General features: G+C 32.9%; 1 protein-coding gene across 7 annotated transcripts in view; it reads left to right on the forward strand.

Moving 5' to 3' along the window:
- PALS2 (protein associated with LIN7 2, MAGUK p55 family member) overlaps positions 1 to 20,137 on the forward strand; it is a 165,756-nt gene that overhangs the window by 86,803 nt on the left and 58,816 nt on the right. For all 7 annotated transcript variants that reach the window (XM_057504588.1, XM_057504589.1, XM_036877876.2 and 4 more), the window contains 3 exons: positions 12,657 to 12,809; positions 16,553 to 16,705; positions 18,105 to 18,332. In XM_057504588.1, coding sequence (XP_057360571.1) covers positions 12,657 to 12,809; positions 16,553 to 16,705; positions 18,105 to 18,332 — 534 coding nt within the window. The remainder of the gene's footprint in view (positions 1 to 12,656; positions 12,810 to 16,552; positions 16,706 to 18,104; positions 18,333 to 20,137) is intronic.

Here is a 20,137-nt window from a genome sequence, read left to right on the forward strand (position 1 = left end):
GTTCTCAGATTCTAAAAGACATATGCACCCCTATGTTTATCACAGCACTGTTTACAGTAACCAAGATATGGAAGCGACCTAAGTGTCTATCAGTAGATGAATGTATAAAGATGTGATACATATGCACAATGGAATACTATTCAGCCATAAGAAGAAAAGGAATCCTTCCATGTGCAACAACGTGGATGGAGCTAGAGGGTATTGTGCTCAGTGAAATAAGACAGGGGGAGAAAGACAAGTACCAAATGATTTCCCTCATTTGTGGAGTATATAATGATGAAGCAAAACTAAAGGAACAAAACAGCAACAGGCTCATGGACTCCAAGAAGGGACTAGCAGTTACCAAAGGGGAAAGGTGTGGGAGTGTAGGTGGGTAGGGAGGGAGAAGGGTATTGAAGGATATTATGATTGTTTCACATGGTGTTTGGGGAGTTATGGGGAAGAGAGTGTAACATGGAGAAGACAAGTAGTGAATCTGTGGCATCCTACTATACTGATGGACAGTGACTGCAATGTGGTATGAAGGTGGGGACTCGATAATAAGGGTGAATGTAGTAACCACAATGGTTTTCATGTAAAACCTTCATTAGAGTGTATATCAATGATATCTTACTAAAAAAAAAAATTACCTAAGTCATTTTACAACATGCTCATAGTTTACAAAGGTCTTTAAAATATATTGTACTGTTTTATAAAGCAATAACTTTATGAACTGAAAACTGACTCAACATAGAAAAGTTATTCACTTAAGTCACTTTCTCGTAAGTGACAGAGATGAATTTTGACTAGATCATCTTTCTTCTTCAAATTCTGTGCTCTTTTAGTACAGCACGAGATGTAGGGGTGTGCCCTCTTAAGAATTTCTGTGTGAAAAATGTATTGTCTTTTGTGCCATTGATACTGGCCTTTGAGAGGATCATCTTGCTCATTATTCTTAACAGTGAAATGGCTGCATGACTTGAGCAGCTAAGGTGTTACAGCAATCTTTTGATGATAAGAATGAAATTAAGAATAGGATCATCCAATAGTATCCAGCATTCAAGCAGTTCTTCAATAAATAGAAGCAATAATAGTTCAGTATTCCTATAATGAAGACAAAGAAATCCCAGGAGGAAGTAAGGGAAGACTTTTGCTCCCAGGAAAGATACATTAAGTGTCAGTAGGCCAACACTCTCAGTACAAAAGTAGGGGAGAAATGGATATAAATTGCTGAGGAAACAGGCATACCTTGCTAGACATGCAGAGTCAGGAAAGTGGCTAATTATCATGGGGGAAAAAAAAAACAGGTGTCCCATAGATGACCCTTTTCTTTGAGTTTATGAACAGTTTTTTTAAAATAAATTAATATATTTTAATAGAAAAGAAATTAAGACAGTCAATCTATTACTAGAAAATCAGAATAAAAAAAAAATCAAATGAACATTCAAGGACTCAAAAATACAGTATCTGAAATTAAAAGCTCTTTTGATGGTTTTCATAGAAGATTAAACATCACAGAAAAGGGGATTAGTGAATTTGAAGACACATTAATAGAGGCATCCTAAGTGAAACTCAGAGTAGTAAGTATGAAAATAACTCTTTTGTTATATCAGACCTAGGAAACTAATACAGACTAATACTAAACTAAAAATAACATAAGTATCAGGAAAATCCTCATATATGAATGACAGTTGAGATAAAATTGACTATTCCTTGAAAGACACGCTACTGAAACCTACATAAGAGTAGATAACTTGAATAGCGTTTTATGTTTTTTTAGTTGAATATTTGCAGTTTAAAAGTGTCTTACAAAAGAAGCTCCAGCCTAGATGCCTTCACAAGAAAATTCTGTCAAACATTTAAGAAGAAATAATAGCAATTCTACATGTTTTCTTCCAGAAAAAAAGGAAGAGAAAGGACCATTCCCCATGTTGTTTCAGGAGGCTTTGTGTTACCCTGATATCAAAACTAGCTAGTCATTTTAAGAAAAGAAAACCACAGAATAATATCCCTCATGAACATAGACTTCACATTCTTAAAAAAAAAAAAAGATAAGCATATCAAATCCAGCAACAAATAAAAAGGATAATATCCTATTACCAAATGAGTTTTGTCTAAAAAAATGCAAGGCTGCCTTAACATTTGAAAATCAATAAATATTTGTCATTATTTTAATGACATGATAAGAAAAATAATCTAATCGTGCTTATAATAGTTGCAGGAAAAGCATTTTGCAAAATTTAACATCCATTCCTGATAAAAACTCAGAATAAAAGGAAATTGCCTCAATCTGATGATGGGCTTCTATTTAAAAAAACCCGCAGTTAACATAATTCATGGTGGAAGATAGAATGCTTTCTTTCTAAGTTCACTTCTGCTCAACTTTCATCATTTCTGGTCATCTTCATACTGAGGTTCCTGGCCAGTGCAAAAAGGCAATGAAAATTAGATGAATAAAAAGCATACAGAATGAAGAGGAAAAAACATACTGTCTGTTTTTTAAGGATGACATTATCATCTATATTGAAAATCCTAACAAAAAACCCATAGAATCAATAAGTGAGTTTAGTAAGGTCACAGGATATAAGCTGAGTCTACATAATTCTATTTTTATATTCTAGCAATGAAAAATTAGAAACAAATTTAAAGAGATAGGGATAAATTTAACAAAATATGTGCAAGACCTGTACACTGAAAACTAAAGAATATTGCTGAAATTAAAAGCATGTATACGTACATACATACATACATACATACATACATATAAACATGAAGGACTTGGAAGGCTCTGTAATGTTTAGATGTCGTTTCTTCCCAAACTAAGCTAAAGAGTCAGTATAATCCCAGTCAGAATTTCAGGCTGACAAGACTCTGTTGAAATTTGTATAGGACCTAGACAAGCCAAAATTTCTAAAAGACCACAGTTTGATGTCCTCCACAACCTGATTTCAAGGATTGCTATGACTCCACAGTGCTGAAGACAGTGCAATATTGACATAGAAATAAATGGCACAGAAGAGTACAAAAGGAGACCAACACATTCATGATCAACTGATTTTTGTTAATAGTGCCATGGTAATTCAATGAAGAAATAATCATCTTTTCAATTAATGTGCTGGAACAGTTGAATATTCATATGTCGAAAAATGAACGCTGGCTTTTTCCTCACACAGTATGCAAAGATTAGCTCAAAGTAGGTCACAGATCTTAAAGTAAAAGCTGAGACTGTAAAATTTCTAAAAGAAGGAAAAGCTATTAGTGACTTTGGGTTAGAGAAAGACCTTTTAGATAATTTACAAAAAAGGATGAAGCATAATGAAAAATTTGATTAGATTTTATTAAAAGAAAAAATTTTCCTGTTTAGACGTCAACACTAAGGAAATGAAAAGACAAGCTACAGATCGGAAGAAAATATTTGGAAAACGTATATCCTAATAAGGAATCTGCTCTGGAGGACAGTCTAGCAGTCTCTCACAAAGCTCAGCAAAGTAGACTATACAATCCAGCAGTTGTGCTTCCTGATATTTATTGAGTGAGTTGATAATTTATGTCCAACAGAAACCTACATCTTTTCATGTAGCTTTTTTCATAATTGCTGAAACTTGGAAGCAGGCATGATGTCCTTCAGTAATTGTGTGGATAAACAAAGGGTGGTACATCCATGCAGTGGAAGATTATTCAGCAATAAAAAGAAATGAGCTATTAAGCCTTGAAAAGACATGGAGGAACCTTAAGTTCCTATTGCAAAATGAAAGAAGCAGTCTGAGAAGGTTACATACTGATTCCAAATATTACATTCTGGAAGAAGCGAAAACTATAGAGACAGTATAGAAAAAAATAAGTAGTTGCCAGGGTTTTGGAAAGTGGCAAGGTGCAATGAATAGGTGGAGCACAGGGCCTTGTTAGAGCAGGGAAACTATTCTGTATGATACTATAAAGGTGGATATATGACACTATACATTTGTCAAAACCCATGGAACTGTATATATAACACAGAGAGTGGCCTTTGTAAACTATAGACCTTAGTTACTAGCATATCAATATTGGCTTATTAATTATAGCAAATATGTCACACTAATGCAAAATGTGAATAAAGGTAACTGGGGGCAGGGGCAGAGTATATGAAACTTCTCTCTACTTTCTGCTCAATTTTTCTATAAATCTAAAACTTTATTAACTAAAGTCCATAGTTTACATTAGTGTTCATTCCTTGTGTTATATATTCTATGGGTTTTGACAAAGCATAATAACATGTAACATCTTTGTCTGAGTTTGATATTAGAGTAATATTGGCCTTAGGAAGTGTTTTCTCTGCTTTCTGGAAGAGATTATAGAGATTTTGGTATAACTTCTTCCCTGTATGTTTGGCAGAATTTTCCAGTGAATCTATCTGAGCCTGGTGCTTACTGTTTAAGAAAGTTACTAATTATAGATTTAATTCTTTAGAAGATAGAGGACTATTCAGATTACTTCTGCCTCCTTTTTTGGGTTTTGGTGGATTGTGTCTTTCAAGGAATTCCATTTCATCTAGGTTATCAAATTTGTGGACCTAGAATTGTTCATAGTATTTATTACCTTCTAATGTCCATGACATAAGTAGTAATGGCCCCTTTCATTTCTGACATTAGTAAATCTGTGTCTTCTTTTAGTTCTTAATTAAGCTGGTAAGAAGTTTATCAATTTTTTTTGATCTTCTCAAAAAACTAGCTTTTAGTTTCATTGATTTTGTCTATTGATTTCCTGTTTTAAATTTCATTGGTTTCTGCCCTAAATTTTATTATTTCTTTTCTCCTACTTACTTTGAATTTAATTAGTTTTTTCTTGAGTTCCTAAGGTAGAAGTTTAGATGATTGATTTTTAAATCTTGTAAGTTACATTTTCATTATCATTTAGTTCAAATATTAATTTCTCTTGAGACTCTTCTTTGACCTATGTGCTATTTAGAAGTGTCTTGTTTTGTCTCAAAGTGTTTTGGGGTTTTCCAGGTATTTTTCTGTTACTTATTTCTGGTTTAATTCCACCAGAATTTATTTGTGGTCTGAGAATATTTTATATGGTTTTTATTCATGCAAACTTGTTAAGGTGTGTTTTATGACCCATACCGTAGCCTGTCTTGGTGAGTGTTCCAAGTGAGTTTATGAAGCATAGGCATTCTGGTGTTGCTGGGTGAAGTATTCTGTGGATGTCAATTAGATCCAGTTGAATGATAGTGTTGTTCATTTTAACTCTGTCCTTGATTTTCTGCCTATTGGATCTGTCAGTTACTGATACAGGGATGTTGAAGCCTCCAACTACAATAGATTAATGTTTCTCCTTGCAGTTCTATCACATTTTTGTCTTACATATTTTGATGCTGTTGTTGAGAACATAACGTTATGGATTGCTGTGTCTTCTTGGGGAATTGACCCCTTTATCATTATGTCTGTCTTTGTTCCTGATAATTTTCCGTGCTCTAAATACTGCTCTGCCTGAAATTCAGATAGCTACTCCAACTTTCTTTTAATTAATGTTAGCACAATATATCTTTTTCCATATGTTTGTTTTTAATGTACCTGTATCTTTATAAAGTGAGTTTCTTTTAGACAACATATACTTGAGTCTTATTTTCTTATCTTACTAAAAGACTTTAGTATAAATTTTCTTCGTTCTAAGTCTTATTAAATTTTAATTGGTGTATTTAAACCATTCATGTTGAAAACAATGATCAATATTGCTAGATTACTAGCAAACATATTTTTACTATTTTCTATTTGGCCCTTGTTCTTTGTTTCTTTTTTCATGCATTCCACTCATTTTCTGCCATCTTTTTAATTGAGCATTTTATTTTATTTCATTTTTTTCTCCTCTCTTAGCATATCAGTTATACTTCAAAAAATATTTTTGTATTCCTCTTGGTTTTGCAACATGTTTACAACTAATCTAAGTCCACTTTCAAATAACATTATATTTACTTCACAGGTAGTGTAACTACCTTTTTACAGAGCCTTTCTAATGTCTCCCTCCCATCCCTTGTACCATTGCTCTCAGTCATTTCATTTAACCATAAACTATAGTCACCAAATACATTGTTGCTATTATTATTTTGAGCAAACTTACCTATTAAGTGTTTTAAAAAATATTTTATTTTACCTTTATTTATTTTTTTCTTTAATGCTCTTCTTTTCATTCTGGAGATCTGAATTTGGGGCCTATATCACTTCTTTCTGAAGAACTTTTAACATTGTTTGCAAGGCAGATCTACTAGTGACAGATTCCTTCAATTTTTGTTTGTCTGACAAGTCCTTATTTTTGAAGGATGATGTCACTGAATAGGTAATTCTAGGTTGGTAGTTTTTTTTTTTTCCACACTAAATATTTCACTTCTTGCTTGCATGGTTTCTGAAGAGAAGTCTGGTACCATTATTTATCCTTGCTTCTCCATAAATAAAATGTTTTTTTTTCCTCTTAGCTTCTTTCAAGAATTTTTCTTTGTCTCTGATTTTCTCCAATTTGAATATGATATGGCTAGGTGTAGACTTTTTGTAGTTCCCTGAGATTCCTGGAACTATAAGTTGGTGTCTATTACTAATTTGGGGAAATTCTCAGTTACTCTCACCTCAAATATTTCTTCTGTTCCTGTCTCTCTTCCCCTTTTGGTATTTCTATTATGTCTATGTTACATTTTTTTGTTACTGTCCCAGTCTTTAAATATTTTCTCTTCCATTTGTTTCATTCCTTTTACTCTTTAATTTTCAATATGGGAGGTTTCTATTGACATAATCACTGATTTTTTTTTCATGTGCTTATTGGCTATTTGTATATCATTGGAACAATATCTATTCAGGTCATTTGCCCATTTTTGAATCATGTTTTTTTGTTTTGTTTTTGTTTTTTGTTTTATTGAATATTAGGAGCTCTGTATATATTCTGGATTTTAATCTCTTGTCAGATACATGATTTGAAAATATTTCTATTTTGTTTCTTGCCTTTTTACTCCTGACACTGTCTTTCGGTGCACAAAATTTTTAAATTTTCATGAAGTCCAGTTTACCTATTTTTCTTTTTTGTTGCCTGTGCCTTTTGCAGTCATAGCCAAGAAATCTGCGAGATCCAACGCTGTGAAAAGCTTTGCCCTATATTTTCTTCTAAGAATGTTATAGTTTTGAATCTTATATTTAGGTCATTGATCCATTTTGAGTTGATTTTTTTTTTATGTAGTGTTAGGTAAGTGTCCAACTTAATTTTTTTTTTTTTTTCATGTGGATATTCAGTTTTTCCAGCAGCATTTGTTGGGGGAAAAAAACCTTTTTTTTCACCCCTGAATGTTCTTAGCATCCTTGTAAAAATTATTTGACCATATATATGAGGATTCATTTCTGGAATTTTTATTCCAGTGGTCTATACATTTGTCCTTATGCCAGCACCACACTGTTTTGATTACTGTAGCTTTATTAGTAAGTTTTGAAATCAGGAAGTGTGAGTCTTTCTACTTTGTTCTTTTTTGGGATTATTTTGGCTGTTCTGGGTCCCTTGCAATTCCATACAAATTTAAGAACCCACTTGTCAGTTTCTGTAAAGAACTCTGCTAGGTGCAATAGGTATTGGATCTGTAGATCATTCTTGGATGTATTGCCATCTTAACAATGTTAAGTCCTCAGATCAATGAACATGAAATGATTTTCTATTTCTTTAAATCTTCTATAATTTCAACAATGTTTTGTAGTTTTCAGTATAAATTTTGCACTACTTTTGTTAAATTTACTCAAGTATTTTATCTTTTCAGTGCTATTGTGAATGTAATTGTTCTCTTTATTTCATTTTCAGATTATTCATTACTAGTGTATAGAAATACAATTGATTTTTGAACATTAATCTTGTATCCTGCAACATTACTGAAGGGTTCTAATAGTTTTTTAATGGGTTTCTTTTCTTAGGGTTTTTAAATACAAATCTATAAATGAAGATAGTTTTACCTCTGCAAACTGAATGCCTTTAATTTTCTTGACTAATTGTCCTGGCTACAACCTCTAGTACAAATGTTGAATAGAATGGTGAAATTAGATATCCTTATCTTGTTCCCAGTCTCAGGAGGAAGGCATCTATTAAATATAGGAGTATTAACTATTAAATATAATAGTAGTTTTTTTATATACAATCATGATACTTTGCATATGATTCCATATCATTACCTATAGAACAACCTCATTTTTTATAAAAGTGCCATATTTCATTGTGTGAATATAACAAATTTTTAAATCTATTTTCTGATAGATATTCAGATGATATTTTGTCTGACAAATGATGTTGTAATATATAGTCTTGCTACATGTTATTTTGCACATATGTATATATATATAGATCTTTGGGTAACCCTTAGAAGAATCGCTGTCATTTTGGTAGATATGGTCATATTGCTCACTAGAATGTTCGCACCAGAAAGATGCGTGAGAATGCCTGTCTTTTACCAAAGTCTCACTGGCATGGTATCTTAATAGATAAGGGGAAAAAAAGTATTTCATTATAGTTTTAGTTTGCACTTACCATGAATGAAGCTGGGTATCTTGTCATATGTTTTAAGAGGTATTTATATTTCCTTTTCTATGAATTTTTTGTTCATATTCTGTCCTCATAGCCCTTAATATCTTGTTGCTCTTTTTCATACTTTATAGATATCCTTTATATATAGGAAAATTAACCTTTTGTCTATAATATGATTTATAAGTATTTTGAACCTAGTTTGTCATTCGTGTTTTGACTTTGCTGATTTTTGACCGAAGAAAATTTTAATGTTCATGTAGTTAACTTTATTTGGCCTTTTTTTTGTTTAATTTATAGCTTCCAGATTTTGCCATAGTTAGAAAGGTCTTTCCCACTCAAAAACTATAAAAAAGATTCTTTAATTTTTTTCCCCTAAATATTAAAGCTGGGCTTTAATAAGTTCTTTCTACTTTTAAAAAGTTTGACAGTTACCTATTTCTAGTTTTTTTGATATCTGTGTGTTTCCCTAATTCTACAGATATCTCTGAGTGGCTCAGCAGTATTATTTAGAAGCTCCCTGAGTACTTTGAGATAAAATTTGTCTAATCTAAGAATTTAGACTCCTTTTGGTTAACTAGATAATATCTAGGGAAGACAAGTTCTTTACTCATTAGAGAATTGTTCTAATTTATTTATACTTATTTCACCCTTTAATTTTTTGTTTCCAAACAATTATGTAATGTGCACAGTAGCAAAATAGCAATTGACTTCTCTGTTCTGTCTCACTTCTACCTTCTGCTCAAATTCTTACTTATTTTTTACTATTTGTGGACTTACCTTGATTTTTCTTGTTCTAAAGTCTGTAGAATTAAAAAAGAGAATGATTCTTGACCACAGCCAAACTTACTTCCCATTTACATAGCTTTTTCAAGAAATAATGAACAACCACTACATACTTAACTATGTTCTAAGAAGACGGAAACAAAATTTATGAAATTTGTTTCTCATTTCAGGGAGAAAGGCAAGATTACTATACATAATAATAATGCTATTATCATTACTAGATAATAGTATTTGTCACTTTAGATATAACCCAGAACTTGTGTTAAAAATTTTGTTTGTTTGCAAGTGTGGTTGAAGTGTCCTTGGGGGAAAACCCAGAAGTTATGAAAGGAACTATTTCTTCTCTTACAGCTCATTTTTCTAAGGTGCTGTGGCTAATAAGATTTTCAGAACTGGGCATACAAGAAAGCTAGACTATAATTGTATCAGCTCCAGGTGTTCTGCAAAGCCAGACAAAGTATGTTCTTCCAACCACTTGTGACAGATGGAATATATTTTTATTGAGTTATGCTAGCTTTTAATAATGCTTTTCCTTAAAGGAAACAAGACCCATTTATTTAGATAGCTCATGATTCTCCAGTCTCACTGGTCAGTTTTCAGTGTTTCCTTTGTCCTTTTTTGGTTTGATTAAATTCAAGGTGGGTGGTACTTGCTTCTCAAAAGCTATTTATTAAATTCTGACTTTAAAGTGAATAGAGGTCCCAACCTCTTTCACAGTAGCTTAGAATTTAAAAAGCTACATTTTAACAACTATGGACCTGCATATTTGCTTTCTTAGAAAAAGTACAATTGGTCTTGATTGAACCCAACTGCACTTCAGAAATTGGTTTTTCTTGTTAATATAATTAAAATTACAGTTTCATTAAAAAGATTTTTTTCTTCCTCTGAGAATTTCTTAATTGTGCCATCTTTCCTACCATAGAACTAGTCTGTGTGGTTGGTGTGAAAAAAAAACTTCAAGGATATTTGTTTGTTTTTATAACATATTTCTCTCCTTCTTGACTTCATCTTTCTCTCTTGCCATTAGTCTTTCCACATTCCCACCTGTCCTCACCCAATTTGAGAGCAATAAGGTAGAAGAACATAGGAAGGGAGTTATATTAGAATTTTCAAGTCAGTGATCATTTCTGTTCCTTATTTATCCCAAAGTCTTGAATTGAACCAAACTCTATCAGTGTCTTAAGTATTGTTACAATATGCTGATCATGTAACAAGAGGGTATTGTAAAAAACATATTTACATAGTACCTGAAAATTGTAAGCAGTCATTTTCTGTTTCCTGAGAAACAGGTGGTCTTTATAGCTCTTACATAGAGCCAAGGGCCAAAGGGTAGAGGAATGGGTGGTATTTTGAACTGTAGGAGTATAAACTAACTGGGGGCATAGATTTGGTGGAACAGAATTAACTTCACATATCTGGACTAGAGGAGCCATGCTAGGAAGCAACAATTCAATTAACAATAAGAGCATATATCACACATTTAAATAAACGAGAATGTAACATGTATTAGGTTGAGAAACAAACTACAATATGATGTTAAGAGTGGTTGTCTATAGAGTGACAAAGTCAGATAACCTTTAGTAGGTAAACAGTCACGCCTTAATAATTAGTTTACTTGACTCTGCCACTTAGCAGTATTGTGAACTCAAGCAAATCATTTTATCTCATTTAGCATCAGTGTCTGTGTCTGTAAGGTGAGGGTGGTAATAACATACCTACCTTTGCTGGATGCACACACACACACACACACACACACACACACACACACACACACACACTGCACTGAGAATATAGTTTCTGGCACCAAAAAAAACCCTGAATAAATGTTAAGGTTCTTTCCTTCCTTTTTTTCTTAAGCTTTCTTATACAACCAGAGAGTATTAGAGTATTACAAGGCTATAATGCTAAATTAGGTATATGTTAACAACAAATATTTGTAGTAAAACAGCGATTCTAGTTTGTTTTCTAAGTTAACTAATTACACTATTTTAGTTTTTTCCAATTGTGATAATCATTCCTTGTATTTGTCCTCATCATCCTATCCTTATCAGGTTTGTATTATACTTTCAGAAATTACAAATTTATCCATTCTCATTCTTTATGTGGCATATGCTAGTCTTCTTAAATTTTTCTTATATAAATCTAATAGAAACCCCTCCTCTATTTCAATTACATTTGGCCTCCTGACATTTTTCTTTGTTTAGTAACAAATAATTTATCAGTTCATTTCATATGACTTAAAATTTCTTCTTCTAAGGTGTTTCTTTAAAATGTTGCTTAATAGATAGCCTCCTCTTCCACTTGAAGACTTATTCCACTCTTGTGAATCACCAAGAAAAAAAATACACTTAAATGAAAAAATGGCATTTAAAAAATAAGAATGTGTACTTGGACTCTGAAGAATCCACTTTATGGTAGAAATAACATCTAAAGTATTATAGGTATCAGGTAAAGTTTAACTGACACTGTTACCACTTGAAACTTTAGATTTTTCTTCAGCCCTTACAGAAATGAATCTTAAAATATTAAGGTTTGTCTTCTTACATGGTTTCATTTATAAATTAAATCTTAATAATTATGCTTCTCCTATCTTAAAAACCAGACAACAACCATTTATCAGGAAACAAAGAACACTTAAAAGATGGAGACTGCTTAGTGTTCATTCTCAGTTTGAATTTAAAACTCTGCTTTATTCTCACTATTAAAGGATAATTAGGACTATTTATTTCCTGTGACAGTATAATTCATAGTCCATTTTCCATGGAAAAGATTGTGAGATTTAAAAAAAAAAAGAAAAGCTTAAGACGTAAAGACATGAGGGGCATCTCCCCTAATGAAATCATGTGGTCCTTCAAGGTACAGTTCAAGAGTTGGCTACCCTGAATTGACATTTTTCCTGCTGATTTTCAAAACTGGAAAATGGTAACTTTAGGATTCTAAGCTTCCCTAAATAATTTGTATTATTTTTAATCATAACCTGTATAATTACTATGTTCCTATTCTTTATTATGTTAATCATTTATTTTAATAAGACATAAACAATATCATCTAGAGTTTGAGCCTAGACTAGAAAGTCTTTAGAAAATTGTATTGGGTGGGTACTATTTTTTTAAATTGTCAATCTGGCCTATTCAGTTTTTTCATGTTTTGTTATAAAAACTAGTTTTCCATGACTTTTAGGATAGGAATAGGAGCCAAGATTTATTATATTGCATGGTAACACTTACTATAAAATCTATATATTGCCTCTGATTGAAATATTAAATTTGGCTTCAGTAAATCAAACCTTTAAGTAATATCTTTTAAAAAAGAAATCAAGAAAAAAAATAGTCTGGAGCAATGTGTGTTAGTACTTTAATATACTGTTGTCTTTTCAGGCTCATGAGAGGCTAGAAGATTCAAAACTAGAAGCTGTCAGTGATAATAACTTGGAATTAGTCAATGAAATTCTTGAAGATATCACTCCTTTAATAAATGTAGATGAAAATGTGGCAGAACTGGTTGGTATACTCAAAGAGCCTCACTTCCAGGTAAACTTATCCTATCACTCATTTTCCCAAGTCTAGTGTATTCCCTAAGTACTGTTTTTTAGTAGTAAAGTTCCAGTTTAAGGTGATATTTTTTACAATTATTTGGGACCATTTAATAAATATAGAAATTCCAACTTACATATTTTAATATGATATGCTGAGGATATATAAACAGACCATACAACTAGTACATACTGCATAAATATATAAGGTCTGTCATAGAAATACATCGAAATGGATTTTCCTTCATGTAATTAGAAAAGAAACAGCCCTGGTTCACCATTAGACCCACATACTAGAGACAGCTCTCCTTGTGACCAGTACTACACATTTCAGTATTGCTTCTAAGACTAGGGTGCATTGAATGACTTTAGAACAAAATAAAGCTGTATAAGACAGAAACTCTTACATAACACACTTACCATAGGTATAAAAATAAGTGCTAATTAAGCACTGGTCTTTATCAGTGAAGAGTTAATCCATTAACAAGAATCAGTTTTAGAAGAGAAATTGGAGGTGGGGGGAGGGATTTCTTATAAATCAGTAAGACAGTGTGTTATTGGGACAGCATTAGAAACATCAACTAATAGAAGAGAATAGAAACCCCAGCAGTACATCAGACCTAGAGGGCAACTTCATTTATGACAAGACACAGCATTTTAGTGGAGAAAGAATGAACTACTTCACAAATGGTTCTGGGATAGAAGAATGAAGTGTCACCTGCTTTTCACCGCAAATCTTGACATTGGAAATCAAATGACAACACCTCTGCTTTTCTTCTAAACTTTCTGTGAGTGTCTAACAATGATAACTACAAAACGTGAAGATTTATAGTGAGATGGTTCTACATGAATCAGCATATCTTAGGTACAAAAAATAGACATGTCAGAGACATCCTTTATGTTGGGGACAGTTGATTGAGGCCTTATAAGGTATTTGGACTTTATCCTGGGGACAGTGGGAAACTGGATGGGGACAGAGAAAGGTAGGTGTTACACAGGGAAAGGTCAGATTGTTGAGCAAAACGGTAAAGTACTAAGGCAAGAAATGTGATGGCAGTACAAACAGTGGGAAAAGTGAGAATTTTCAAGTTTTAAGCAGTAAAATCAGTGGAACTGGTGATAGTTACATGTGACAGTTGCAGAAGAGGCATTTGGGAAGTTGATAGGATTTCTGATAATGAATGGCATCCACTGGGATAAGGAACATGAAGAGAAACTGTTTGGGACATGTTAATGTTAACATAACTGGCCACATGAACTTTGTGATACCTCAAAAGCATCTAGGTAGAACTTTCAGGCATGCCATATATTTTTAATAAGTATATTAAATTAGAAAATACTGGCAAGCAAAAATACAAAAATCAAGATGTTGCATTCTACCCAGATCATTACTGTAGTGTCTTAGCACAGATTCTTCCATGTTTTTTCTATGCATAAAGGTACACTTTTTTTTTCTTTTTTTGATATCGTTAATGTACAATTACTTGAACAACATTATGGTTACTAGACTCCCCCTATTATCAAGTCCCCCCCACATACCCCATTATAGTCATTGTCCATCAGTGTAGTAAGATGCTATAGAATCATTACTTGTCTTCTCTGTATATACTGCCTCATAAAGGTACACTTTTATTTTCTTTACTGATTGAGATAATTTGTACAAGCCATTCTGTAACCATTTTTTCAGTTATTGATTTCCACTGTTATGTTTCAGTGGACCTCCATCTCATCTAATACACACACACACACACATATATATATATATATATATTCAAACATCTCCATTTGACATCAAAATATTCTTTCTAGCTGGTTTATACTAAAGACTTTCGATCCTAGGTCCATGTGTAGTATTTAGTTGGGCCAGTCCTTTCTCCCTTGATTATGATGCTGATCTCTTGAAGAGACCAGGCTGTTGTCCTTCAGAATGTCCCACTCTCTGGATTTATCTGGTTGCTTTTTTACTGTGTTGTTAAGTTATCCTTTCTATTTCCTGTAAAAAGAAGTTCTATCTAAAAGGTTGATGGTTGAAGTTAATTATTTAGAGCTAGAATACATTTTAAGTGACATGATGCAACATGAATTAAACTGTATCAGAAGATGTATAATACCTGGTTGGCCCATCACTATTGATGCTGCGATTGGTACCTTGATTAAGGGCAATGACAGTCTAATCCTCTCCACTAGGAAGTAATTTGGTGTGTTAATACTCTAGCATTATACAAATGCTGTTTCCTATCAACCACTTACCTACTGTTGAACACAAACCTAATAGTCCTTGCCTGAATCAATATTTTCATTAGAGGTTGCAAAAAGACATTTTTCAAATTCTCTCATTCTGCATTTTAGTAGTGGGTGTTCTTGTATAAAGTAGGACTTTTCTTCCTCATCTGAGCTATGTAGGTACCCTAAATGCATTTCATACTAAAAAGTCATGGAAATGCCTGATCCTTTCCTTTAGCAGTTTTTGAAGTAAAGAATTGTTTAAAACAGTGGTCTCAAATTGTAACAAATGAGTTTTTTCATTCCTTCTGTTTTTTAAATAGCATTGCGGAATTGTGGATTTTTCATTAATTCAGTATGTTTCAGTCCTCCACAATCTGTACTCTTTTTGATTTTCAAATTATCATGATTTTGGGCAGTTACAGGCAGATACTTAGTGTATGGATCTGAAGCTCATGGGAGTTCTGGGCTAGAGATATAAAATTAGTAGTTATCAACAATTAGGTAATGGTTCAGGTCCTGAGAGTAGATAGTATTCCCCAAGGAGAGAGCACACAGTGAAAACTCAGCAGCCCAGGTTAGAGATTTGAGTAACTTCCAGCATTTATTGGAATAATCCTTACATAGGGATTTGTGAATTTTTTTCTTCCTGAAATTTTCATATTTTCATAAAACAACTAGAAATTACCAATTAAGCCCATAACTTGATAACTTCTATTCTGAACCTGTTGACATTTGCTCACTACCTTCTATTTAGATTTGTTTTTGAACTTGCATTCCACCCACTCAAAAAATTTTTTTAGATTCAGCTTTGTGTTGAATACACACATTTACACTATAAATAAAAACTGTAAGAAAATCCTAGAAAGCTAGATCAAAGTCATCCATAGTAGCACATGCACAGTAAATGTAATAGACAAAAGTGTATTCAGGACCATTACTGTTTCATTGTTTTTTTCTCTCCCCCAAAATTTATCTTCTATCAACTAAAACTTTTATTGATAATGTTAAATTTCTCATCACTGATATTAGATGCTGATATTTATCCATTTTCCAATTGGACATCTTTTTAACAGACATTTTGTACATGTAAAAAAATACAATATTACTAATGTAAGAATTTTAGGTTAAAATTAGTTCCCTGCCATTTGAATTTGAATGTTGCTGATGGCAGTGACAGTGGTGTGGCAATGAAGTCCAGTGTTTTTGCTGCACCGTATTTGCAAACCTAGGTTTAGTTTCCATTGAACATGCCAGTTTTTTAAAAAAAGTCACAAAACTCTTATCAGTCTCTTCAAATCTTTTAAAACAAGGAGTATACTACTGTTATGAAAATAAAATGATATATACTTAAATTTCTTTAAAATATTCTCTGTACATTTTGCTTAACTTATATTTGGGAGTTTAATAATGTGGGCCTTTGAAATTTTTAGTACTCCCCTGGGATAATAAACTGTTATTTTTAGTAACTTATTCTGTCAGTAATTAATAACCACAGACTGTTTTGAATCCTTATAGTCGCTCTTAGAGGCCCATGATATTGTGGCATCAAAGTGTTATGATTCACTGCCATCAAGCCCAGAAATGAATAATTCTTCTATCAATAATCAGTTGCTACCAGTAGATGCCATTCGTATTCTTGGTATCCACAAAAGAGCTGGGGAGCCATTGGTGAGTAGATAAATCAGTGCCTTCTTTAAGTCTGAAATCTGACATGTTTGTGGCTCAGTCACTATCTCACTTTTTTTCCTTTTAATAATTTGTATTATTAGGAAAACTTTAGTTCATGTATGTTTGTTTTATCAGCCTTTTTGGGCTTGTCTATAAATACACAGCTGATGCTCTCTTGACTTGATTTAACACACAAAATTAAACGCAAATGAAAAGTCAAACCAAAACAGAGGCCAGAAGAAGTTTGCCACTGTGTAGCAAAAATTTCAGGAGATAACTACTCCATTTCTTTCAATACCCTTTGAAGTAATGAACTCAGGTTGCTTGCTAATGGCAAAAACAAAACACAGAAGAAAATGGTTATTAAAAATTGAAGACATGTAGCTTGGATTAATACTTAGTCTATAGGCACACACCTGATCATCTACATTTGCCCTCTTACAGCACTAAATTATGTTTTCTACCTTTATCTTGCATCTACCTACCACTTCAGCATTTTATTAAAAAATAATAATAATAATAATAATAATAAGGGAGAAATGTGGGATTCACATATAAATCAAGTATAAAAATCAAATGAATAATCATATTTGACCTGATTATATATAGTTCATGATGCGTGATCAAAACCGAAAGTTTCTGTAATATGACTGCCCTTGCACTGTTCACCATGTAAGAACCTATTCACTATGTAAGAACTTGTTCACCATGTAAGAACTTGTGCGTTATGCTTCAGAAGATTGGAGACTGTTCAGAATTAGGCTTGGGGTTGATTAATGATTGTGCATTGAGTCCCCTATACAGAATTTTATTGTTGTTAACAACCATTTGATCAATAAATATGAGAGATGCCCTCTCAAAAAAAAAAAAAAAATTGAAGACATGGTAGGACTCTGAGTAGTGAGTATACTGTTCCCGCTGGAGTTATTATTTTTAGGTCCTGACTTTAAGAAAAGTGAAGTGGAAAAAAAGAAGAGCCAGAAACAAGACCATCAGAATGCACAGATATTTTTTTCTTGCTCCTTTGAACTTCTTTTATCCTGTGGAATACAGTCTAGTACGTATTTCATTTTTAAGGTTAACCTTACCGTGAAGTCCTCTTACAGGGTGGTATATGTTGTCACAGTTGCATATAGTTTAACGAGATTGGAATATTGAGACAGGAGAGAACATGGGAAAAGTTGAAAAAATTTAATCATTTAGAATTTTTTCTCATATATACATATTCATGAACTTTTACAATTATTTTCGTACATATATGTATTCATGATTTTTATATACATTTATATGCATTCATGATTTTTTATATATAAGAAAATACATATATCTTCATGAATAGTTAAGATTTCTTCCTAATAATCTAAAAATCAATGATAAGTCCATTCCTTATTTCATTTAGGGTGTGACATTTAGGGTTGAAAATAATGATCTGGTAATCGCCCGAATTCTTCATGGAGGAATGATAGATCGACAAGGTCTGCTTCATGTGGGAGATATTATTAAAGAAGTCAATGGCCATGAGGTTGGAAGCAATCCAAAGGAGTTACAAGAATTACTAAAAAATATTAGTGGAAGTGTCACCCTAAAGATTTTACCAAGCTATAGAGACACCATTACTCCTCAACAGGTTAGTAATAAAATTTTTGGTAATATTAACAATACTTTTACTTCTTTAATCACACTTTTGGGTTATACCAACCACTGGTTGCTACTCTTTTGCTAAAGAGAAGAGGAAAAACTGTCTAATTGTTCTAAATTGCCTTCTTTTGTCATGGGTGAATTTTTGAAATTTTAAACAGTTAATACTATGTCATTAAGGAGGCAGTAAGGAAATTTCTTTGGGAACACAATGAGCTCTGGCATTAGGAACCTAATGCTAGATATCAGAGAAACTATAAAGCCTTTTAGTCATTAATCTAGCAAGCGCTTTTGACACCATTATGTTCCAGACACTGTAGTGCTTGCCATGAGAAGGTAAGAATGTAGTCCCAATCACCCCTAGCATTGTGTTCACGTGATGGGCTGAATGGAGAATGAGACCAGAAAGGGAGGATGGGTACAGCTTGAGAAGAATCTTGAACACCTGGTTTGTACGCATTTGATCTGGTTTTTGTAACTGATTTTTAGGTGAAATAGATTACTGGACGAGGGAATGTTTTAATGGTAGTGATCCTCTAGCCTCATTATGTTGAATGAAAGGCAGAGAAATGGTCGCGCCACCATGAAGCAGGTTTTCAAAGGCGTGGGTGATTGGTGAAAGATAACCCAATGGAAGTGAAGACGGCTGCGTGGGTTCTGTGCTGCCCCTCACCAGCTTTCCTCCCTGTGCTTCATTTTCTCATTTATATAGTTAGGGATGGTATTTCCTTTCTCAGAAGATTGTTGCAGGATTAAGAGTGCCAGGACCTGGCACACAGCAAGTGCTCGACAAGTAGGTCCTGCTGCTGTTACGTGTGGTGGCGATGAGGTAGCAGTAGTGTAATGGTGACTGTAAAGGAAGGGGAATGAATCACTGCAAAGAAAGAGTCAACAACTATGTTGGGAGTGTTGGAACTAAGGAGAGGGTTTTCAACACTAGATAATGTACAAGTAGGAAATATTTATCAGTGTCTTAGATTGATGTCTTTAATTATTAAAGTTTATTCCACAAATTTATTTTTGCACCTGTGAATGAAATTGTTTTTTACATAAGATACTCCCAGTGTACTTACTTTTATAATGTTAACATGAGAATTTATATTTCAGTACAGTTCTTTGAAATGTGATGAATACCTGTTCTATGTTCTTTGGAGGATAAAATATTTAGTTGTGAATTTTAGTATGTAAATTGGACTTCTGAAAATAAATAGGCTTGCCATGAACTTCAGTTGAAATGAAGGTAGGGACCTCATCTTCAAGGAAAAAAACTCATGAAAGAAATAGTATAGGAATTAGACATTTCATATCACTAATATTTCTCAGACTACTTTACTCCTTAATTGGCACATTTCCATTTGGACCTGAGTAGATTGGAAAAGTAGAAACTAAGATTTATTTATTTTTTATTGTTATGTGTCAGTTGTGATAGAAAGATTTTTTTTTCCCTGGTGGTCCAAGCTCCAGGATTCTTACTAAGTCACCATGGCTATAATGGACTTGTACAGGTAAAAAAAACCTTTTTAATAGCTAATATTTAACAGTAATGTTCATAGCTAGGGCTTTGGCCCAAATTCCTTCATGGATTCTGCACCTGATAAACTGGTCCGAATAGCATGAAATGCAAGGATATGTAATCCAATTTTAGGCATAAATTTTTCTGGAACTTAATGCCTTCTCAAATTCAGGTTCTTTTTAGCCTTTGGAACTGGGAGATTGAAATAGGGTAGTAGAGATCATCCATGCCTGAGGCAGTCTCAGGCCTATCCTTGTCATAAAAAAGAAAGAGGCTGTAAC

This window comes from Manis pentadactyla, chromosome 7, assembly GCF_030020395.1.
Source record: "Manis pentadactyla isolate mManPen7 chromosome 7, mManPen7.hap1, whole genome shotgun sequence".
Classification (NCBI taxonomy): Eukaryota; Metazoa; Chordata; class Mammalia; order Pholidota; family Manidae; genus Manis; species Manis pentadactyla.